Genomic DNA, 24802 nt, shown 5'->3' with positions numbered 1-24802 from the left:
CCCCTATCTCCTCCTTGAGAGCCCCAGACCCCTTTCTCCTCCTCGGGAACCCCAGACTTCTTATCAACCTGCCTAGGAATTGACTCTCTCAGGACCCAGCAAGTTACCACAAAGCAGGGCAAGGTGTTCCTGGGGACAATGCAATCCAAGGAAGTTCTGAAAATTCCATCATGAGGTCTTTGCCCCTTTGAAAGACAAAAATAAATAAATAAATAAATAAAACAAGCTTAATAGAAGAACAAGGGATGGGCTTTTAATACATTTAGTGCATATGGTGATTGCAGCCATGAAATTAAAAAATGCTTGCTCCTTGGAAGAAAAGCTATGACCAACCTAGACAGCATATTAAAAAGCAGAGACATTACTTTGCCAACAAAGGTCCATATAGTCAAAGCTGTGGTTTTTCCAGTAGTCATGTATGGATGTGAGAGTTGGACTATAAAGAAAGCTGAGCACTGAAGAATTGATGCTTTTGAACTGTGGTGTTGGAGAAGACTCTTGAGAGTCCCTTGGACTGCAAAGAGATCCAACCAGTCCATCCTAAAGGAAATCTGTCCTGAATATTCATTGGAAGGACTGATGCTGAAGCTGAAATTCCAATACTTTGGCCACCTGATGCAAAGAATTGACTCATTGGAAAAGACCCTGATGCTGGGAAAGATTGAGTGCAGGAGGAGAAGGGGACAACAGAGGATGAGATGGTTGGATGGCATCACTAACTCGATGGACATGAAGTTTGAATAGGGTCCAGGAGTTGGTGATGGACAGGGAAGCCTGGCGTGCTGCAGTCTATGGGGTCACAAAGAGTCAGACACGACTGAGCGACTGAACTGAACTGAAATGAACCACTGGGACAGAGCCTTCCTAGCAGGATATATATCAGTAACGTGCACATTGTCTGTGTGTGCTCTTTCACTTAGCCATATCTGACTCCTTGTGATGCTATGGACTGTAGCCCGCCAGGCTCCTCTGTCGATGGGGTTCTCTAGCCAGAATGCTGGAGTGGGTTGCCATGCCCACCTCCAGGGGATCTTCCCGATACAAGAGATCAAACCTGCATCTCCTGCATGGCAAGCAGATTCTTTACCACCAAGCCAGTGGGGAAATCTATCACGCACACTGGAAGACCACGATTTCTAAAAGCAATAAAGATCTTTGTGGAAATTTATTTTTAATGTTGACAGTTTAGAAAGAGGACATTGATGGATCATCTTTCTTTCATTCCAGTTGGTAAAAACAGGACTGAGTAGGAACATTTAAAGTCAGAGAGACATTTAAAGTACATTTAGAGGTTTGGAAACCTGTCTGAGGAATAGGGTCCTAAAATAAGCAAAAACCATTCCTATATTACAGCTAAAAATATCACTAACAAGTGACTTCTTAAATAATATTTTTTATTTCAATCCTACAGTATTATTTTATGATGTTTAATAGATTGAGGCTAGACATTTAAATAAACACAACCATGCAAGGCCGTGAGGCTGACTTTAGAGTTCATTCCAGACCCTCCCTGCTAAGGAGCCCATCAAAATTGTGTATGTTCTTCCTCTTGGTCACACATAAGGCCTCTTCAGTGCCCACATCATAACTAGTAGCTGGAAAAATAAAGAGCAGAGGGTCTTCACTGGACCCTGTCAGTGGACAACAGGATGAACCGTCTGGACTAGACGTGGGAAATGGAAGAGAATGAGAACGCGAGCAGCAGGCTGACCGAGGGGCTTCCCTGAAAGCTCAGTTGGGAAAGAATCTGCCTTCAATGCAAGAGACCCAGTTTGATTCCTGTGTTGGGAAGATCTGCTGGAAAAGGGATAGGCTACCCATTCCAGTATTCTTGGGCTTCCCTTGTGGCTCAGCTGGTAAGGAATCTGCCTGCAATGCGGGAGACCTGGGTTCAATCCCTGGGTTGGGAAGATCCCCTAGAGGAGGGAATGGCTATCCACTCCAGTATTCTGGCCTGGAGAATTCCATGGACTCACAAGAGTCAGACATGACTGAGTCACTTTTACTTTCAGACCTGAGGAGGTCTCCTGGGAAATCAGTGAGGTCATTCTCAACTGAAAACAAAACAATGTGAGAGCTGAGAGTTCAGTTTTGGGGAGGCCTAGCTGCAGGTTATAGCTAGGAGGACAGCATCTCATCAGCTCTCAGGAACTGCTCCAAGGAGGCGAGGGGAGGTGCGTATATGTGATTGCGGTGAAGGGGTTACATGAAGACACCTCACATCTTGGTAGAAGATGGCTGAGAGTCAGGATAACAGATGTCTCTATGAATGAGTTTAGTACTTTTCTATGTATACGTTGCAAAAAGTTAGCTTCATAAAACTTTCTCCAGAAATGATCTAAGTATCTTAAGGCCTGTTCTGCTAATTTTCCCAGAGCACAGAGTGTCTCATTCCTGATTTCCAACCTGAACCTCTATCAGGGCGAACTGGAGATCAGGGACTGCAGTGGCTAGTGACTTCATTCATGTAGAACAAGATGGTGAGTGACATTTTAGTAGTCATCCTGAAGGAGAAATGTCAGAGCTCATGTGGCAAGAAATTTGTTAGGTACTTTTTCTCTATTCATAAACTCACGAGGAAAGTTAAGGGTTTAAAATACATAGATTATAGGGTTCACCTCTTGTATGGTTAATAAAGTTAATTTACTATATTTGGCCAAAAAAATCACTCACACAGTCTCAGACTGTGCCTCAAGGTTTGTGGGATCTCGGTTTCCTACCAGGAGTTGAACTCAGACCTCAGAAGTGAAAGTGCTGGATCCTGACCACTAGACCACTAGATTAGAAAACTAATGCTTTTTTTTTCTTTCAATTGGCAGAAAAATCTATACTCTTCTAAGTATTTATTAGTCTATTTTTGATTAAAACTTAATGTCAATTCTGTTGACTCAGACCCTGTTCCGAATTGTCTTACAAAACCACAGAATGTAAATCTTTGGCATATCTGAAATGGATTACAGGCCCTTCGTCACCTCACTCTCCTCCATCTACCTATTTCACTGGTTCCTAAATATCATGTTCATCTGCACTCTTCACTTTTTTAAATGGACTTGTGCAGACAAATCATAGTAAAGCTCCTAAAATGTGCCTTTGTACCTTTGGTACACTGGGAATAGTTCAGTGGTTCAGGTTTATATTTCTCTCCAGCAGGATAAGTGGGTATGATCCCAGCAGGATTAATGACAGGATTGATTTAATATTTGAAAGACCTTAGAAAGTGCCTAGTCTGCTAGTAGCAAGCAATAAAATTCAGTTACTTTTTAACATCAATGATTACTACTACCTGGGGATTAACATGAGTATCTTTGGAATCATTTGATTCCCTTATTTTTAATTCTAGTGTTTGCAAAGCATCTTCTCATTGTCTAAGTGGATTTATCATCTGAGACAGATGCTCAGCAAGGCTGGTGTCCATGACCCTGCCAGAGAGGGTTAATGTTGCAGCAACTGGGGTTCTAGTTGCCCATCTCTTGTGAGCTGTTGGGTGTGACTTCTTCCTTCCCTCCTGAAACTGATCCTACATGGATTAAAAGAAAGAAAAATGATGTAGCTGATCTTGAAAAGCAAAGAGCAGTCAACTGACCCAGGACTTGGCCTTCGCTGAACTTCTGTCAGAAGCAGCCATGTCCCAGCCTCTCTGTTCTTCATACCGACCCCATCCTTCCCCTCTGCCACAGCCTCATCCCCAGCTTTGCTGCACTGAAGTTGGCTAACTCAGAATAAGTCTTTGTGTCAGATACTTCCTTTCTATAATATTCATGACACTGAGACTTAAACTTGTTTTTTTGTTTTTTCTTTTTGCCCACAAAAAAACATCTCAAATTTTACTTTCTAGGAAAAGCTGCAAAGACAAACAAGAAAACTAAAGTCTTGAAAGTGATAGAGATACAGCCCCTCTGCCTGTCTTTACTCCCCTTTATTCTTATCTCATCATGAATTAGAACTAGAGCAGGAGCAGCAAGACAAATCTAGTCCAATAAGTCACTGAATGAAAATGCATATAAAAAGTTTAAACAAAAAATTACACTCAAGTAAAGAAAGAAGGCTGTTTCTCCTAATCTAGTAGCCTGATCCTCAGACCCTACATTCTCAGAGGTAGAGACAGAGGGACAGAGATGCACAGTGAAATCAACTGCCTGAATGAACAACTGAAGCTCATTAGATTCTGTGACATAAGCTTCCAAAGAGAGACAACACCATCATTGAATCTCCTTCCTCCAGCTCAGAAACTCTAAGCAGAACAAGTATTGAACAGTTTAAGTAAAAGAGTTCATTAATAAAATCTATACTTGGAAAAATAAAGACTATCGATCTACTAAAAGTAAAATAATGCACTTGGAAATTCCTCCACCAAAGTACACAAACACTCTTTAGCTCTCAGTATCTGAGCACCGCTGACACTTTGGACACCTGGGGACATCAGTCAGGAGAAGAGGAGGTCACCACTGAGAACATGGGTCCTTCACGCTTCAGGAGAGAGGATGAGATTTCAGGAAGATGATTTATTTTCCCAACAATAAACAAGCCCTCCACAGAAAGGAGATTTTTGAGTCCTCAGAATGTGATGAGCCTGTCCTCAGGGAGTCCAGCAGGTGAGCAAGGGGACTCAGTCACTCTGGAGGACAGGGTGTGGCTCCATGCGATCTCTCCCTTGTGAGTGATGTACTGCTGGGGAAATACAATTATCCTGGATTTAGAGTCTCCAAACTCACATTATCTGAGAAGAACCAGAATTCCTGGTGGGGGTATTGGCCCAGCCAGTGAAGGAAAATAGGTCTCCAGTATGTACATTGTGGAAAGAAAGCGTGATGTCTGTAAGAACTCCTGACTTCGTGGTTCCCTGAAGCACAACCACATGGACCTGCAGGGACATGTTCTAGAAGGAAGAGAAACATGGAAGGAGCTCATGGACTCATAGTAATCAGCCTCTTCTCTAAATCAAACACTAAAGAAAACCCATCCTTTGTTTCAAACAGTTTATTTGCTAGAGTGACCTGGTAAATCCTTAATAAACACGGAAACCATAGAGCTGACAGAGCCTGCCTTCTGAAGTAAAGTAAGAAACAGAAGTTGAGCCGAGGATCAGGGCCAAAAATGTGTTCCTGGAACAGAGGAGAGCTACATTATATATGAAAAAGAAAGAGTGATAATGTTTGTACTTAGAAACCTACATCATTTCTGATGTAAGACAAAGAACTTTCTCATTTGATTGATAAATATCCATTTGGATGGGTACATTTGAAGTTATTGAGAAATAGATAAAATTAATAGATTAGACTGATGACAATTTCTTTGACCATATTCAGAATACATAAATGAAAATCAAAAAAGGAAGTAAAAGTGTATAGAAATGACTAGAAAATGAAAACTACCATGTTCCCTATTTAATGGCCTTGCTTAGAAAGCATGGCATCAGAGAACCTACCTCAAGGTTCCACCAGACACCATCGCAGTCAGGCCAGCAGCAGCAGCCTCATCTTCCCCATGGCCTTCGTGCTCTCTCTACTGATGGCCCTGGTGCTGGTCAGCTACGGCCCGGGAGGATCCCTGGGCTGTGACCTGTCTCAGAACCACGTGCTGGCTGGCAGGAAGACCCTCAGGCTCCTGGGCCAAATGAGGAGGCTCTCCCCTCGCTTCTGTCTGCAGGACAGAACGGACTTCGCTTTCCCCCAGGAGATGGTGGAGGGCGGCCAGCTGCAGGAGGCCCAGGCCGTCTCTGTGCTCCACGAGATGCTCCAGCAGACCTTCAACCTCTTCCACACAGAGCGCTCCTCTGCTGCCTGGGACACCACCCTCCTGGAGCAGCTCCGCACTGGACTCCATCAGCAGCTGGACCACCTGGACGCCTGCCTGGGGCAGGTGATGGGAGAGGAAGACTCTGCCCTGGGAAGGACGGGCCCCACGCTGGCCGTGAAGAGGTACTTCCAGGGAATCCATGTCTACCTGCAAGAGAAGGGATACAGCGACTGCGCCTGGGAAATCGTCAGACTGGAAATCATGAGATCCTTCTCTTCATCAACCAGCTTGCAAGAAAGGTTAAGAATGATGGATGGAGACCTGAACTCACCTTGACATGACTCTCACTGACTAAGATGCCCCCATCATCTTTGCATACTCACCTGTGGTTATTTCAGAAGACTCTGATTTCTGCTTTAGCCATCAAATTTATTGGTATACTTCAGCCAATACTTTGTCAGTAGTAAATGAATATATAAAAATTTTTTTGGCTGCAGGTGCATCAGTCCCGAAGTGAAGATTGCCCTGATGTTATTGTTTGTTTGCTTATTTATTTTGTTATATTTATTCTTTTATCTCCTCATATTTATTTTTTCATGTAAAATATTTTTGTTTACATTGCATTAAAATTTAACAAATACATTCACATTTTTATTTCATTAAATTTGTAATTTGTTTTATTTATTAAATATTATCAAGGTGAACGTCTTGAGTTTTTTATTGTTTTTTGTTTAGTTGCTAAGTAAAGTCCAACTCTTTTGTGACCCCATAGACTATAGCCCACCAGGCTCCTCTGTCCATGGGATTCTCCAAGCAAGATTACTGGAGTATGTTGCAACTTCCTTCTCCAGGGGATCTCCCCAACTAAGGATGGAATCTGGAATCTGCATTTCAGGCAGATTCTTTACTGTCTGAGCCACTAGGGAAGACCCTTGTTTGAAAGAAAGGAGAGAAAAAGGGATTTTGTAAACTGGAATTAATTATTTAAGATAGTTACTGGGTCATAGGTCAGTCAAATATGGCATTTGTGCAAAGAAGTGAGATAAATTAGGAAACAATTTTGAAAACATTACTGGTGATTTTGTTTCCACTGAAGCCAAGAACTTAAACTAAAGTTTGGTTTGGTCATAAAGGAAATATCTTAACTTGATATTTAAGACTTACTTATAAATTTTAAGTTATTTATAATTACTTATAAATTATAAGAGTCTGCCTGCAATGTGAGAGACCTGGGTTCGACCCCTGGGTTGGGAAGATCCTCTGGAGAAGGGAATGCCTACCCACTCCAGTATTCTGGCCTGGAGAATTCCATGGACTGTATAATCCATGGGGTGGCAGAGTCAGACATGACTGAACGATTTTCACTATACATTTTGAAATATTTTTTAACCAATTAACATTGCAAGAGAAATTAACCATTTATATTAATATTAAATGAAATAATTTTCCCTTTAAGTCTCAGTCTTGACCCCAACTCTTTCCACTGGAGGGTCCCAATACCTAGTAGATTCCTGTCCAGACTTTAGGTGCCTTTCCCTTTTTTCCCTCCCCTGAATCCCTGAAAGAATTCGTTTTTCTTCTCAGAAGCAATCCTGAATCTGAAAACACTTCACAACACGCTCTGATTTCCAGCGATCAATCTCAGCATAAATGGGCACCGGTGTAAACCGGTGTAAACCGCTCCCCTCCTGAGGAAGGGGAGGGTGGACACGGGGCAGGTGCAGAAATCCAAGGATCTCAGCGAAGTAGTGGCAAAGCTCCCCTGGGCAGTGGGACCCAAAAGGAAGTTTCCTCACTGCTCCCACGGCCACACGGGCTCCTTGGGCTACTGCAGCGCCTCGCAGGGTTCAAGGCTCTAGTCGACCGGGACTCCTCAGTTCTCCCCTGGATCCTGCGCGGGAGTTCGCGGCGCTGGACCTGGAGGCGCGTCCGATCCATTACTGAGAGTTCAGGTGCTCATCCCGGCCGCTGGGGCGCAGCGAAGGGAGCTTGGAGGACTTAGCTTAGTGCAAGACCTGAGCTGTTTCACTGAGACCCAGGTGAAGTGCTGAATTTCTGAAACTCTGGTCTCCCTGCTGATGGCAGCGGGGATGCTCTGCTCCATCCCTAACGTTTCACCGGCCAGCATAGGTGGTCTTCTATTCTTCCAATCATTTCCCATATTCATGTAATTTGGTAGCATTAAGTATTTTTAACCTAAATCCACAAGAGCCCTGTCAGCTTGGTGTTTTCTACAGTTGTTCTCATTGTTTAGCTGCTAAGTCTCGTTCGACTCTTTGTGACACCATGGAAGCCTGCCAGGCTTCTCCGTCCATGGGATTTCCCAGACAAGAATACTGGAGTGGGTTGCCGTTTCCTCCTCCAGAGGATCTTCCCAATCCAGGGATCTAACACACCTCTCCTGCATGGACATGTCGATTCTTTAATCCACTGAAGGATTCTTTCCCACCAGGGAAGCCTGTTTTCTACAGAGACTCACTGAAATGTTTGTAATCCAATCTCTTGCAATGGGTATAATTCTCAAGGATCTTACCTATCATGCATCTCAAATTTATGGTGACAGTTAATTGAGCAATCTTTATGAATCATCCTGGACAGTTAAATATTACTATTTTATAATTATTAGAATTATTGATTTTGTCAATCACATTTAGACTCTCAGAAAGAATTACCAGTTGATAATTTTGTTTCGCTTATTATATAAAATAATGATACTTTGTAAATTGCTCAGTTCATCTAGAAATTTGGAGGTAGACGATAAAATAATGAAAATATAGAGTACTGTAACAGCAAGGTATGGAAAACAAAGGCACAACATGTGTTAGTGAAATAGGAAAATAAGCGATGGTTCAATACATTCAATTTGCACAGGTGTTTATGGTATGGATAGGGAGGTGGGGTCTGGAATTTGACATATTAGGTTTTGAATCCTGGACTTGCCATTTTCTTATTAGATTATTTTATTCAAAGAAAGTCTTAGCAGGTTGTTCCTGGAAATGAGAATATTTACAACTCAGGTTCAACTATGTTGGAAGGATTAAGTGTCCCTTAAGGAATTTGTAGTTGCAGTTAATGTCATTTTTTAAGATTGAAAGTCTGTGGAATTTGTTTGGCAAGTTCTTGGTAATCATGTTCACAGTAGCATTGTAACATTAAATTAGTAATCAATTCAGGATGAATGAGCCATAATAAGGGATGAAAGCATCAAGGAATGTGTTATCCTCAAATGAATATCAAGAATGAAAAAAAAAAAAAGAATGAAATATATTCTAATGAATCTGCAATAAACACGATGCCTCGGTATCTTCTTGTTACCATGTTACAGGGTGACTGTGTGTTCCCAAAATTCATATATTGAAATCTACCCCCACCATGTGATCATATCAGGAGGTGGGATATTAGAGAAATCATTAGGGTTAGAGGAGGTTATGAGGGGAGATTCCCCATGCACAGGATTACTGTCTTCATGAGGCTCACAAGACACTTTGCTTCCTCTCTGCTCTCCACCATGTGAGGACATAGACGCTGGCAGTCTGCAGCCCAGAAGAGGGTTCTCACCAGAACTCCACGCTGCTGGCACCCTGATCTCACACTTGCAGCCCCCAGGACTGTGACAAATAAACTTCTGTTACCCATGAGCCACCCAGTCTCTGGGACCTTATCAGAGCAGCCTGCACTAAGACACAGGGCATGGCACATTTAGCTCCTGCTGTCCTAGCTGAGGTTGTATGTAAATATTTCATGTTCAAAGCATACATGACAGAGAAGAAATAGTCATGTGTAGTTATTCTCAGTCCCCTTCTTCAGAAAGAAAACTGATAATCTGCACTCACAAGTAAAAACCATAGAGTCTTAATCAAAGAGAGGAATGACGGCCCATCTAAAGGACATTAAGAGTACTGATGGAAGAAAGGAAACAGCAAGAAAAATGAGGCAACAGGAAAGAATGCTCTGCCTTCTGGTTCTTCCCAAGGGGTAATGGGAAATATATACCTAAAATAATTTTTATTTTAATATATTTTGAAAAACAACTGGACATGTTAAAAACCATTTAACCATTTAGCCAATATTGTTCCCTATCCATGGCTTGATCCAAATACTTGCATCAACCATTCCTTTAATTAGTAACCAGTCAGAGAGGGGGCAGTGAAATTAACTAATTTGCTTAACTTCATGTTTTGGTGAAAGTCAGTAAATTTCAGTATCTTGAGAATTAAAATATTTCCCCTTAATTCCTGAGTTTTCCTGCCAACTTGTTCAAGAAGAAATCTGTTGGTTCCATGTTCTAAATTATTTTTATTTTATTTCCTTATTGTCCATGAACAGGCCAGGAAATTTTTTTTTTTTCAATTTAATCTGCACAGGGATAAATATTCTTAAGGCAGGAAACCACAGCTCCCTGGTCCTTGGCCCTCGTGGTGGCCGTGCTCTGACTCACCCCAGGAATCCTGGACACCTTCCAGAGGTCCCATCACCACCACCAGCTTCCCCTGTCTCTGAACTGTTGCTGGATGGCACCAGAAGGGACCTGAATCTGTAAAGTCGACCCCAACTCGCTGACTCCCCACCTGAAGCCCCTCAGCAAATGGAATCCTTCCTGGAAAATAAAGCACAAAACTCTAGGGAAGGCTTAGAAAATGCAAGGTTCCGAGCTCCCAACCAGAGAACACTGTTGCTGGCAGGGCTACAAGTCTCCCTCTTCAGCCCTAAGCACTGTGAAAACAAAAAGTTTTTCCCCCCAATAGTAAATCAGTATCAAAAGACTCACTGAGGATGCTGTGCCCTGATCATCTGCAGAGCCCAGAACTGCAAACTCTCCAAAGTAGGCATCCCAAAGGAACCTGAGAAAAAGACGTTTTGTGCCCTCCTGCAGCTGCCTGGAGAAGTGCGATGTCCCGGGCTCAAGGGAAGGGTATTTTATTGCTATTTTTGAGTTGGTAAATCCTGTGCTCAAACCTGTCTGAGTCTTTGCGATCTTATGGACTGCAGCACACCAGGGTTCCATGTCTTTCACTGTCTCCTGGAGTTTGCTCAAATTCATATCCATTCAGTTGGTAATGCCATCCAACCATTTCCTCCTCCTCCCCCAATCTCTCCCAGCACCAGGGTCTTTTCCAATGAGGTGGCTCTGTACATCAGATGGCCAAACTACATGGCTTCCCTGGTAGCTCAGATGGTAAAGAATGTACCTGCAGTGCGGGAGATCCAAGATTGATCCCTGGGTCGGGAAGATCCCTGGAGAAGGGAATGGCAACCTACTCCAGTATTCTTGCCTAGTGAATTCCATGGACAAAAGAGCAACTGGAAAAAAAAAAAAAAGCTACAGTTCATGGGGTCATAAAGATCAGACATGACTAAGCAACTAACGTTTACCTACTTATTGGAGCTTCAGCTTCATTATCAATCCTTCCAGTGATATTCAGGGTTGATTTCTTGACTGGTTTGATCTCCTTGCTGTGCAAGGGACTCTCAGGAGTCTTCTCCAGCACCATAATTCAGAAAGGATCAATTCTTCTGCACTCAGCCTTCTTTATGGTCCAACTCTCACATCCATACAAGACTATTGGAAATACCATGGCTTTGACTATACAGACATTTATTGTCAAGTGATGTTTACGCTTTTTAACATGCTGTCTAGTTCTGTCATAGCTTTTCTTCCAAGGAGCAAGTGTCTTTTAATTTTGTGGCTGCAGTCACGTCCACAGTGATTTTGGAGACCAAGAAAAGAAAATCTGTCACTGTTTCCTCTCTTTCCCCCATCTATTTGCCATAGATGTCATAAGCTTAGGTTTTTAAATGTTGAGTGTTGTGCCAGTTTTTTCAGTCTCCTCTTTCACCCTCATCAAGAGACTCTTTAGCTCCTCTTCGCTTTCCTCCATTGGATTGGTATCATGGTATTTTATTATTTATTCCTATCAAAGTTGTTAAGAACATCCATAAGTATGTGAAGAGCTAAACAGAAAGAAATGTTGATAAAATTGAGATGAATATTCAGCAGACAGGGAATTAAAAATTGGTTTCTGATATGAAACAAAGTTAAAAGTGCCTCAAAATAAATATGAGGAAAATAATCTAAGATTTTCGATGATTTTGAGTTTTGAAAGATTTTTAAGTCTATCTATATTGAGGTATTATTATATATTTTTATATGAATTTCATATGAATATGTAACTTGGTACATTACTATTTATATAAGTAAATATCCTCCATTAAAAGTCATTCTTCAAACTCATTCATAAAGTAAACAATATTCAACAACTTTTACATTTAATGTACACCTTTCATTTTACGGCACTGTTAACCCTAGGGTGAATACAACAAGTAAGCTTTGAACTTTCTTTTTCTATGTATAAAGACATGCAAGTAGTACAAAGATGGATCCACAGAATAACTGTGTTGTCAAAATTTCATGGTGGGGGTAATTAGGAAAAAAAAAAATCTCAGAAGATTCTGTCAATAGGGGAAGAGGAGGCAATAATGAAAAAAACGTTTGCGAAACGCTGTCCTAACCCATTGGAAGAGTGCAAATTGAAAAGCAAAAACAAAAGTAGTAAGCAAGAGGGAACTCTCAGAAAATGGAAACCATGGGCTCCTATTTAAGACACAGGCCTGAAGGAAGGTCTTCAGGGAACCTAGAGAGCAGGTTCACAGAGTCACCCACCGCCCCAGGTCAGCAGTATCCGCAAGGTCCCCGATGGCCCCAGCCTGGTCCTTACTCCTGGCCCCGCTGCTGCTCAGCTGCAACGCCATCTGCTCTCTGGGCTGCCACCTGCCTCACACCCACAGCCTGGCCAACAGGAGGGTCCTGACGCTCCTGCGACACCTGAGGAGGGTCTCCCCTTCCTCCTGCCTGCAGGACAGGAATGACTTCGCATTCCCCCAGGAGGCGCTGGGTGGCAGCCAGCTGCAGGAGGCTCAAGCCATCTCTGTGCTCCACGAGGTGACCCAGCACACCTTCCGGCTCCTCAGCACCGAAGGGCTCGGCCGCTGCGTGGGACCAGAGCCTCCTGGACCAGCTCCGCACTGCGCTGCATCAGCAGCTCACTGACCTGCAAGCCTGTCTGAGGCAGGAGCAGGGGCTGCAAGGGGCTCCCCTGCTCAAGGGGGACTCCAGCCTGGCTCTGAGGAAATACTTCCACGGAGTCACTCTCTATCTGCAAGAGAAGGGGCACAGCCCTTGTGCCTGGGAGGTTGTCAGAGAAGAAGTCATGAGAGCCTTCGCTTCCTCAACACACTTGCAGGAGAGATTCAGGAGGAAGGACTGACAGACACCTGGTTCAACACGGAAATGATCCTCACAGACCAGCAAGACCACATGCCTCCTGCATGGCCGCGTGGAGGACTCTCATTTCTGCTGTCATCCTGCCCTGAATCGATTCAATTTGTCAAATGATTTCAAGTATATTAAACGACATCATGTTCTACTCTACAGGCACTAGCCCATTGCAGATACTCAAGCTGATACGTCTACTTATTTATCTACTTGGACATTTATTTATCTAATTTAATATTTATCTATATATAAAGAATTAATTTATTTTGTTCATATAATTATGTATGTATACTTAAGGGAAAAATATATTTTGTATTTAGTCAATTTATGAGTTTTCTTCACTCATTAAACCTTACTATAAAAAACTTCCTTTGTTTTTCTTTAAAAAAGAAACATCAAGACTGAATACACAACTTGATTAAAGAATGCATTTTACAATTCCTTCACCCATCTTTATGATTTGCACATTACAAGTAAAAATATACTTTATCTAGCCAGGTGGTGTGTTGCTCTCAGGACCTAGATGTGAAATTAATTAATCCAATCATTTTTGTAACTTTGATTATTTTAATGGAAAGTAACCTAAAAACAATAATGAGTTAATTTATAATAAAATGTTAACTATTTTTAAAATAGTATAATTAGTAGTAGAAATGACTATCAGTTAGCTTGAATGATACAATGCAAGGGAGAAAAATGGAATTCCCCCAGTAGAAGGTGGATCAAGCTTTCGGAGCATGTAAAAATAAAAGTTAACTCCTTATAGTAGACATTTCAGTGCAAATGTTCAATGGATATTGGCAATGGCAATTTACAAGCAATTCCATAAAGTGTAAGGCATAACAGAAGAACTGATCAAACAGGACGAGAGTATAGAATGAGAAAAGCACTGAAAATTGAGTCCTATGACCTCAGTCTTAAAATGGAGAGAATGCCACAAAGGAAGCAGAGATGGAATGGCTGTATGTTAACAGCAAGAGAGAATGGTGAGAAGACAGAGATGCAAAAGCTGCAACCACTTAAGACTCAATGCATTCATGAACATGTAGATGGAAAGTGCTTCTTACTTGGGAAAAGAGATGGCATGGGCTACCTTAATGAGAGCTTGCCTGATAGATTTAATCAACAGACACCATAGTGGACAAGGTGGAAGGATGGAGAAGAGAAGTTAATAATAATATGTATAGAAAATGGTTTTGAGATATTTGCTGTCTCATTTGTGGAGAGGATAGGGTGGGACTTACAGTGGAAGGTGTTTTTTTTTTCCCCCTTCCCTACAGTGTTTCCCTTTTTGGAATACTTTGCTTATGAAGAGATTTCATGGATTTGGTGCATTAACAACTCATATCACTGTTTAAGATCTGATTTACTTTAAATCATGAGATTTAGTAACACATAGTGATAAAGTATCATTCTTTTGATTGTGTTATAGAGTGTTCAATGTCAAGAAGCTTCACTGCACAGGAAGCAGGTGGAACTGACCTTAGTGAGAGCTGATGGGGTGTAATTAACCACCAGGAACTATACTGGATTAGGTGGCAATTTAATAAGAAACAAAGTCCCAATGTCACCATTTCCTCTGGGGATTCTCTTTACTTCTTTTACTCTCACCATAGTTAGAATAGCATTTGTTTTCCTTTTACCTCAGTACTTCCAACACAGTGACAGTTTTCCAAGAAAGCTGAATGGAGAAGAAAATCAATGATGTATTGAACATTATGGAAAATCATGGTACAGGCCCTTTATGTTTCCATTTTTACTTTCTTATTAAGTTACAACCTCAAAATGATACAGAAAGTAATTCAGAAGTAGCAAGGCAAGTCCTGCCCAGAAAAATACTAAATGAAAAAGAACGTATAAAATTACAAAGACTCTGAAATCAGGAAAGCATGAGGGCTGATTACCTAGCATCACAGACCCTACAGCTCCACTGTGAGATGAAAATGAAGATTCAAGAGGCTCAGTAGAAATGTCAGCTAAAGATGCTTATTAATTACTTCTCTTAAGAAGGTCAATAAGTGAAGTCAACAGAAGATTCTGGTGGGACGTCTGATGGAAACTCTAAGAATATCCTTCGTGAATTCGGTGCAATTATTATGAACTCTGTGCTCATGACAGAATGGTGAACAAGACATACACCTTTCTTCTATGGTGGTTACTTGTCACACACGTCTAATAAATCTGTTTTCAAGAAGGCCAAGCCAGAACCATAAGCCAGTGTAGTTGACATGCAAAATCAAGAGGGCAGAAACAAAGGCAGAACTACAAGTAAACATAGCCAAACTCCTCCCAAAATGAATGCTAATGATCACTGTCAAGGCCAATTTACCTCGGTCCCTTTTATCCAGTCCATCAACATCAACTTTTAACAGACACTTACTGTACCAAAAGCTGAAGAATGCAGTTGGAGGACACACAGCAAGTATCGCAGCTAGTCTCAGATACAGTAGAGGTTTAGGAATTATCAGATCAGGAGTCAATGTAACAGTGATTAAAGTGCAAGGGGCTCTAACGTATTCACCTACTTATCCCTGTACTTTACCTCAGTCATACTATGTATGGTATTTAGAATAGTTTTGTTCATATAATATCATGTTCAAATTTATAATGTATTCAAATGTAAGAAAAGATACTTAGCTTTATCGTTTTTCAAATTATTTTCTCCTTTAATTTACGAAACTCTTCCCCAGAAGACAGCTTGGAATTGTTACTCTTGTAAAAAGAAATAGCTTAAATTCACAATGCATACTGAAACCTGAATGAAGAATTCTACTCGTCACTCACTTCTTTCAACAGGTTATAACTTAAAACTGCATATTTCTATATCAGATATATGATTTGAAATTGTTTATTTCTATATCAGATATATTTTCAGTTCTGAAAACAGAGGTGGAAAAACCAAATTCGAAACCTCTTATTTTGGAGGGTTTAGTTTGGAAGAGAAAGGTATAAAAGCAGTAATCATGCTTAATTATTTAAGTTTCCTGTTACAATGAGAGCTAGACAAAAGGGGATTCTCCCACCAGGATCTGGTTGAGGCCTCTCAAGAAGGGGAGAAAGACGATTAGTCTACAAAGTGCCCAAGAAATACCTAAAGACAGCTTTCTCATTTCCCATTGGTAGAAGCTTATGTGGATGTTGTGCTTTAGGATTAGAGTGTAGAATGAGAAGATGACCTAAAGTTCATGAGGACCTTCCACTCTGAAGGTTGAGAAAGTAAAGAAGAGTCTGCAAAGGGCCCAGAGGAACATGCAGTGCACTTGGGAGCCAACCGGGAGAACCGATCTTCCCAAAGCACTGGAGAAGAAAACAAAGGGTTGAGACTCACACGGGCTGAAAGTTTAAAAATGCTTTCTATGTGATCTGAGATCCTGCATCGAGTCTAGACTCTGTCAGGGTCATCACAGGAAACCACTGAACTTCCCTGAACCTCAGTCTCCTCAAATATAAAGTAAGTGAAAATGTTCCTAGTGTTTGGAGAGTCAGACAAAGCAGAACATTAAAGAGCACATAGCCAAGTATCATACACTGAGTGAGGGCTAAACAGGTAGTGCATATTTTCTTTTATTTCATATAAATCTAAATGGGAATAATGAATTCTCCTGCCCTCCCTCTTTCACTGACTGCAAAACAATAACAACCTAAATAAAAGTATTGGGGGAAAGTGTTTCATCAATTGTATGTAATTATATACATGATAAAATAATAATATACACGTGTGTGAAAACAAAGTAATAAAGCATGCTACATATATAACATACCATATACCTATCTGCTGATTCTGATACATGGCACCATTCTGCTTCATCTCTGTTCCCCTGGGTCTCATTCTTACACTCAAATATCACAATCATTCACTCCTCCCAGTGTAGAAATCCCCAGCATGCTCTCCTCATTCACTCTGCATGAAGGTGTCCTCTCCATTCAAACAGCTGTGTCCTTCTCCATTACGCTTTCTGGTTGTCAATTTACCCGTAAGATGGCAAAGCCACCAACCAAAAAGCAGGACCTGAGTTAATGTTCTAGGTCTGTCAGACACTCTCCTATTATTTTACCCACTCTGCCTGAAAAGCACTGCAGGTCCAGACTGTCCAGCCTCCCAAAGAAACACAGTAAATAGAGGGAAATGCACCACAGTGAACAATGGTGGAGACTCCAGGGGCTCCTCTGAGCATCTACCTGGGCTCTCCCGCGTGCTGATTACACTAGGAGGAGCTCACCTGGTTCAAGAAATCTCATTTGCTCAAAAAGCCCAAAGGGCAGGAAACATGGAGCTGAAAGTCAGCAGCAGCTTGAGAACTTGGAAGGAGAACACAGACATTAAATTGTTTGTGGAGCGGTGGCAGGTCCTCAGGATATGGAACAATACAGATGGGCTGCACTGAGGCAAGTGCTTCTCCACAACATTTCTTTTCAGACTGAGAAGACTGAAGTGGATGTTGAAAGTACAGAGACAGAGCACGAATGCCTGGCCACTAGCTGTGTCCCCAGCACAGGTGACATTCACACCACAGCAGCCTGCAGAGTCCTGGAAGGCAGGAGGGTCACTCCCGTCACAGCTGCAGACTTGCTACCTCCTTAGGACCCAGCAAGTTATCACAGAGCAGGGAAAGATGTGCCTGGGGACAATGCAATGCAAGGAAGTTCTGTAACTCCATCATGATGTCTTTGCCTTTTTGAGAGATAAACAAGATCAAACAAGCTTGCATAGAAGGGACACAGGCAGGGCTTTAATACTTTAGCAACAGTGGGACTGAGCCTTCCCTGCAAGACATATGACAGTAATGTACACACTGGAAGATCACGTTTTCTAAAAGTAACAATGATTTTTGTGGAAATTCATGTGTTTAATGTGGGCAGTTGGTAAAGAGGACATTAATGGATTGAGCTTCTCTCTTCGTTCCAGTTGGTACATATAGCACTGAGTAGATACTTTTAAAGATAGAGGACATTTAAAGTACATTTTAGGTTTGGAACCCTTCCAGAGGATTAGGGCCCTAAAAGAAGCAAAAACCATTCCTATATTACTGTTAAAATATAATTTTATTAACAAATGATTTCTTAAATAATATTTTTATTAAAATCCTACAGTATTACTTTTTGATTTTTAAAAGATTGAGGCTAGACATTTACATAAACACAACCATGTAAGATCGTAAGGCTAACTCTGGAGTTCATTCCAGACCCTCCCTGCTAAGGAGCCCATCAAAACCGATGCTGCTACGCTCACTTCGGCTGCACATACACTAAACCTGTGCTACTTCTGTCCAGGAAGTATGTGTGTTCTACCATCTTGGTAACACATGAGGCTTTCTCAGTACCCACATCTGAATTAGTGGTTGGAAAAATAAAGAAAAGAGGTTCTTTGCTGGACTCTATCAGTAAACAATAGGATGACCCATCTGGACTGGAGGTGAGAAATGCAGGTGTCTTCACTATAAATGAGAACAGCAAGTTGACCTGAGGAGGTCTCCTGCAAAGGGTCCTTGTCAACTGAAAAATATTGACAACAGGACTGCCAGAGTTCAGTTTTTTGGGAGAACTTACTGAGGACTATAATAGAGGACAAACTCTCCTCAGCTCTGAGGAACTGCTCCAAGGACTTAGAGGGTGTCAGTATATGCATGATTGTGGTGAAGGGGTTACGTGCCATCACTTGGTAGAAGGTGGCTGAGAGTCAGGAGGAACAGATGTCTCTCTGAAAGATCTTACAGCTTTTCTAAGTATGAGAAGTTGCAAAAATTGGGTTCATATATTTTTCTTAGGAAATTATCTAACTCTCTGCTGGGCTGTTGTGTCAATTTTCCCAGCCTCTTTCCTGATCTCCCCCCTGAACTCCTATCAGGGAGTGTTGGAGGTCAGGGACTGCAGTGGGTATAGCGATTTCATTCATGTAAAACAAGATGGAAAATGACATTTTAGTTGTCATCCTGAAGGAGAAACATCAGAGCTAAAATGGGTAGAAATTAAACTCACTGGAAAAGTCAAGAGTTAAAACTACAAAGATTTCAGGAGTCAGCTCCCGTAAGTTTAATAACATTATTTTACTAAATTTCATTTATGAAATAACTCATACAATCTTAAGAGTTCTTGCTGTGTGGCTTGTGAGATCTCAGTTCCCCAATCAGGGATTGGACCTGGCCTGCAGCAGTGAAGATATAGGATCCTGATGACTAGACCTCTAGGAAACTCTAGGAAATGCTTTCTTTTTCTTCTTCATTTGTCGGACATATCTATTCTGTTCTAACTGCACAATAGTGATATTGTGTTTTTGATTAGAACTTGGTTCTGTTCACTCAGACCACACCCGAATCACCCCCACAAAACCATAGACAGTACCCTTTGGCATTTGTAGTGGATTAGGGTCCTCTGTCATCTCACTCTCCTGGATCTACTTATTTCGTTCATTCCTAAATATCATCTTCAATTGAACTCTTGACTTTTTTAATGGGTTCTTTAAGAAAAATCATTGTAGAACACTAAGGTGTTCCCTTGTATCTTTGGTACATTAGGAATAGTTCAGTTGTCAAGATTTATGTTGCTCTCTAGTTGCATGACTGACTATAACCTAATAGTGTTAATGAGAGGACTGAGTTAAAATTTGAAAGAACTTAGAAAAGTGGCTAGTCCATTAGTAGCAAGCAATAAAATTCAGTTATTATTTTTTAACATCACAATCACTATTATCTAGAATAAGATCAGAATCTTTTAAATCATCTAATTCCTTTCCTTTTAATTCTAGCTTTCCCAAACACCTTCTCAGTGCCCAGGTGTATTTACCACCTACACAAATGCTCAGCAGAGCTAGATTCCACAATCTTGCCAGAGAGGGCTATTGTTCTAACAACTGGGTTCTGCTTGTTAGTCTCTTGTGAGCTGGTGGGTGTGTCTTATTCCTTCTTTCCTTATTACTGATCACATGTGGATTATATGAAAGAAACATCAAATGACTATTATACAAAGCTGAAAGCAGTCAATAGAGTCAGGGTTTGGCTTTTATTGAACTTCTGTCAGAAGCACCTGTGTCCCAGCCTGTCTTTTTTAAAATTAATTAATTTATTTTACTTTACAATATTGTATTGGTTTTGCCATACATTGACTTGAATCCTCCATGGGTGTACATGTGTTCCCCATCCTGAACCCCCCCTCCCACCTCCCTCCCCATCCCATCCCTCTGGGTCATCCCCAGTGCACCAGCCCTGAGCACTCTGTCTCATGCATTGAACCTGGACTGGCGATTTGTTTCACATATGATAATTTACATGTTTCAGTGCCATTCTCCCATATCATCCCGCCCTCGCCCTCTCCCACAGAGTCCAAAAGACTGTTCAATACATCTGTGTCTCTTTTGCTGTCTTGCATACAGGGTTATCGTTACCATCTTTCTAAATTCCATATATATGTGTTAGTATACTGTATTGGTGTTTTTCTTTCTGGCTTACTTCACTTTATATAATGGGCTCCAGTTTCATCCACCTCATTAGAACTGATTCAAATGTATTCTTTTTAATGGCTGAGTAATATTCCATTGTGTATATGTACCACAGCTTTCTTATCCATTCATCTGCTGATGGGCATCTAGGTTGCTTCCATGTCCTGGCTATTATAAACAGTGCTGCGATGAACATTGGGGTACACGTGTCTCTTTCAATTCTGGTTTCCTCAGTGTGTATGCCCAGCAGTGGGATTGCTGGGTCATATGGCAGTTCTATTTCCAGTTTTTTAAGGAATCTCCACACTGTTCTCCATAGTGGCTGTACTAGCTTGCATTCCCACCAACAGTGTAAGAGGGTTCCCTTTTCTCCACACCCTCTCCAGCATTCATTGCTTGTAGACTTTTGGATAGCAGCCATTCTGACTGGCGTGAAGTGGTACCTCACTGTGGTTTTGATTTGCATTTCTCTGATCCTTGTTCATATTGGCCTCATCCTTCCCCTCTGCCACAGCCCCGTCCCCAGCTGTGCACACTGAAGTTTGCTAACTCAGGATACATCACTGTGTCAAGGGAAAACCACTTCCCTTCTCCCATATTCATTATGTTGAAGACTTACATTTGCTTTCTTTTTGTCCACAAAACACATCTCCAATTGTACTTTCTAGGAAACTTGCAAAGAGAAACAAAATCTAAAGTCTTGAAAGTGATAGAGATGCAGCCCTTATGGCTTTCTTTACTTTCTTTTATCTCATCATGAATTAGAACTAGATCAGGAGCACTGAGACAAGTCTTGTCCAGTCAGCCACTAAGTGAATATAGGGTATTAAAAACTGAATGAAATAGTACACTCAAGTAAAGGAAAAAGGGTATTTCTCCTGACCTACTAGGCTGGTCCTCACTGCCCTGAATTCTCAGAGGAACAGAGATGCCCATGGAATTCAGCTGGCTTAAGCAACAGTTAGAACTGGACATGGAACAACAGACTGGTTCCAAATCAGGAAAGGAGTACATCAAAGCTGTATATTGTCACTCTGCTTATTTAACTTATATATATATATATATATATATATATAAAACTTTTATATATATATATAAATATATATATATGATATATATATATATATATATATATCATGAGAAATGCTGGGTTGGATGAAGCATAAGCTGGAATCAAGATTGCCAGGAGAAATATCAATAACCTCAGATATACAGGTGACACCACCCTTATGGCAGAAAATGAAGAAGAACTAAAGAGCCTCTTGATGAAAGTGAAAGAGGAAAGTGAAAAAGTTGGCTTAAAGCTCAACATTCAGAAAACCAAGATCATGGCATCCGGTCCCACCACTTCATGGCAAATAGATGGGGAAAGAATGGAAACAGTGGCAGACTTTATTTTGGGGCTCCAAAATCACTGCAGATGGTGAGTGCAGCCATGAAATTAAAAGGCATTTGCTCCTTGAAAGAAAAGTTATGACCAACCTAGATAGCATATTAAAAAGCGGAGACATTAGTTTACCAACAAAGGTCCATCTAGTCAAACAAAGCTATGGTTTTTCCAGTAGTCATGTATGGATGTGAGAGTTGGACTATAAAGAAAGTTGAGTGCTGGGAGCCATTATGGGAGATCCCACCCATGACGAGGTCATGAAGAAAATACCGGACAGGCAAGGCCATCCGGGACCCCATCCATGACGAGGTCACGAGGAAAAAACCTGACAGGCAAGGCCGTCTAGGATAAGGGACCCTCCAGGTTGGCCTCGGCCTCTACCCCACCCTGTATCCTCCCCCCTTTTCTGCTGTTGTTCTTGTTTGCCCTGCTGCGGATTCTTGTGTTGCCTGCCGAGAGCTCTCCTGCTCCTCTTTCATTGAATAAAGACCAACTTAAAACCCTAATTAATAAATCTCCTAGACGCTGGTACCCTAAGAAGGGGCCAGGGATGAAAGAAATGCTTCAGTTCAAACCCTTTTGCTGGCATTCTGGCTTGTTTGATAAATGTGTGCTCTCATTGCAAAAATGCTCATGATTGTTCTAAACATCCTAAGCACAGTACGCTAACAAAAGAAACTATTAAGCATAGGCCCCTCCGCGGGGTGAGAAAAGCTCCACAAATATAATAGCCACAAATGTGCCTAATAGAAAATACTTTAGATAGAGATTAGCTGGTGACTTCTTGCAGGTAGTTAACTTTTAGACTAAGAGCCTGTTTTGTGCTATATCTGCTGTTTTTGCAGTCCTTCGCATTTCTGTTCTGTAAAAATGTAATCCTATCTAGTTCCCATAGAGATGACGCCTATTAGAAAGAAAATAGATTAATCACAAGAAAAACAGGGTCGGCTACTGAAGTTGCTTAAGTCACACCAGGTGCAAGCCATAAAATGTTAGCAGGCCTGAAGGCCAAATGATAAGAAAGACTTGTGAACGAAAAGTATGTGGGTGACATCCTGTTTCTGTTGAAGGTCAAGTTGCTGTAATGTTTTGAGATGACCTGTGTGTAAGCAATATGCACTTCCCCCAAAAAGATGTTGTTAAGGGTATAAAGGGGCCGTGCAAAAATAAACTTCAGACTTAGCCCCGAGCTTTGTCTCACTGTCTCTCTCTCATTCACCGACGCCGTTCATCCTGAGGGTTCCCCTGGATCCTGCTGGGGCTGGACCCTATCAGTTGAGCACCAAAGAATTGATGCTCATGAACTGTGGTGCTGGAGAGGACTCTTGAGAGTCCCTTGGACTGCAAGGAGATCCAACCAGTCCATCCTGAAGGAGATCAGTCCTGGGTGTTCATCAGAAGGACTGATGCTGAAGCTGAAACTCCAATATTTTGGCCACCTGATGTGAAGAACTGACTCATTGGAAAAGACCCTGATGCTGGGAAAGATTGAAGGCAGGAGGAGAAGGGGACGACAGAGGATGAGATGGTTGGGTGGCATCACCAACTCAGTGGACATGAGTTTGAGTAAGCTCTGGGAGTTGGTGATGGACAGGGAAGCCTGGCATGCTGCAGTCCATGGGGTTGCAAAGAGTCAGACACAACTGAGCAACTGAACTGAACTGAATGACCAAATGAAGCTCAGCCCTTGGTTCTGTGAAATAGCTTCTAATCAGAAACAACATCATCATTAAATCTCCTACCTCAAGCTCAGAAAATTTCAGTAAAACAAGTGCTCAATAGTAAAAGGGTTGAATAATTAAATCTATACTTGGTCAAATAAAAATTAGTTTTCTACTAAGGCTAGGGCTTCCCTGGTAGCTCAGATGGCCAAGACTTGTTGTGTGATGCAGGACACCCGGGTTCAATACCTGGGTCCTTTTTATTTTTATTAAGGTTAAGGGAGTGAAGTTGGATTAATTCCTCCACTTACTTGCACAAATACACATTTGCTCTTAGTGTCTGAGGGCTGCTGACACTATGGACACCTGAGGACATGGATCAGGAGAAGAGGAAGTCACCACAGAGTAACAGGGTCCTTCCCACAAACACTTCAGGGGACAGGGAAGGGGTTCTGGAAGATGAAATTTTTTCCCAACAAGTAAACAGGCCCTCCATAGAAAGGAGATTTTCAAGTTCTCAGGATTCTGAGGATTGACCCTGCTCTCAGGGAGGGTATCCACCAGGTTTGGAAGTGGACCCTGTCATTCTAGAGGACAGGGTGAGGCTACACATCATCTCTCCCTTATGAGGTGCTGCTGGGAAAATACAATTGTCTTGCATGTTCCCAGAGAAGAACCAGGATTCTGGTGGAATTATTGGCTCAGTCTGTGGAGGACAACAGGTCTCCAGTAAGAAAACGGTGGAAAGAAACGGTGATGTCTGTAACAGTCCTGATCTCATAGTCCCCTGAAGCACAACCACAGGGACCTGAAGGAAATTGTTCTAGAAGGAACAGAAACATGGAAGAAGAGCTTGGACTTGTAATATTTAGCCTCTTCTGCAAATCAAACACTGAAGAAAAACCCATCATTTGTTTTAAAGAGCTTAATTGCCAGAATGATCTGGTAAACTCATAATAAATATGGAAAGCATAAAGCTGGGAGAGACTGGATTCCCATGTAAAGTAGAGGGAAAAATAGAGCCTAAGATCAGGGCTACTGATGTGTTCCTGGACAAGAGGAGAGCAACATTTATGCATGAGAGACAGGGAGCAATAATGTGTGTAATTACAAACATGCATCACTCCTGAGTTAGAAAAAGACCTTTCTCATATGATTGATAAATATCCATTTGGCTGGGAACATTTGAGATTATTGGGAAATAGATAAAATTAATAGTTTAGATTGTTTTCTTTGATCATATTGTGAATATATAAATGAAAATCAAAAAAGGAAGTACAAGTGTACAGAAACAATTAGAAAATGAAAAC

At 41.5% G+C, this 24802-nt stretch overlaps 1 protein-coding gene and 1 pseudogene across 1 annotated transcript; both read left to right on the top strand.

Moving 5' to 3' along the window:
• Positions 1 to 5220: 5220 nt before the first annotated feature.
• On the top strand, positions 5221 to 6255 carry LOC110144822 (interferon omega-1). The gene has a single exon (XM_020904913.2). It carries the CDS (start codon positions 5407 to 5409, stop codon positions 6070 to 6072), a length of 666 nt encoding a protein of 221 aa, XP_020760572.2. The 5' UTR covers positions 5221 to 5406; the 3' UTR covers positions 6073 to 6255.
• Positions 6256 to 12430: 6175 nt separating this feature from the next.
• On the top strand, positions 12431 to 13001 carry LOC139033703 (interferon alpha-1-like; annotated as a pseudogene).
• Positions 13002 to 24802: the final 11801 nt, after the last annotated feature.

The sequence above is a fragment of the Odocoileus virginianus genome, unplaced genomic scaffold, assembly GCF_023699985.2.
Source record: "Odocoileus virginianus isolate 20LAN1187 ecotype Illinois unplaced genomic scaffold, Ovbor_1.2 Unplaced_Scaffold_37, whole genome shotgun sequence".
NCBI lineage: Eukaryota > Metazoa > Chordata > Mammalia > Artiodactyla > Cervidae > Odocoileus > Odocoileus virginianus.
Note: the sequence above shows the minus strand (reverse complement) of the source record. Positions and strands in the feature narration are given on the sequence as shown.

Excerpts from the sequence above, each read along its gene's own strand:
- LOC110144822 (XM_020904913.2), top strand. The coding sequence starts at position 5,407 with ATGGCATCAGAGAACCTACCTCAAGGTTCCACCAGACACCATCGCAGT.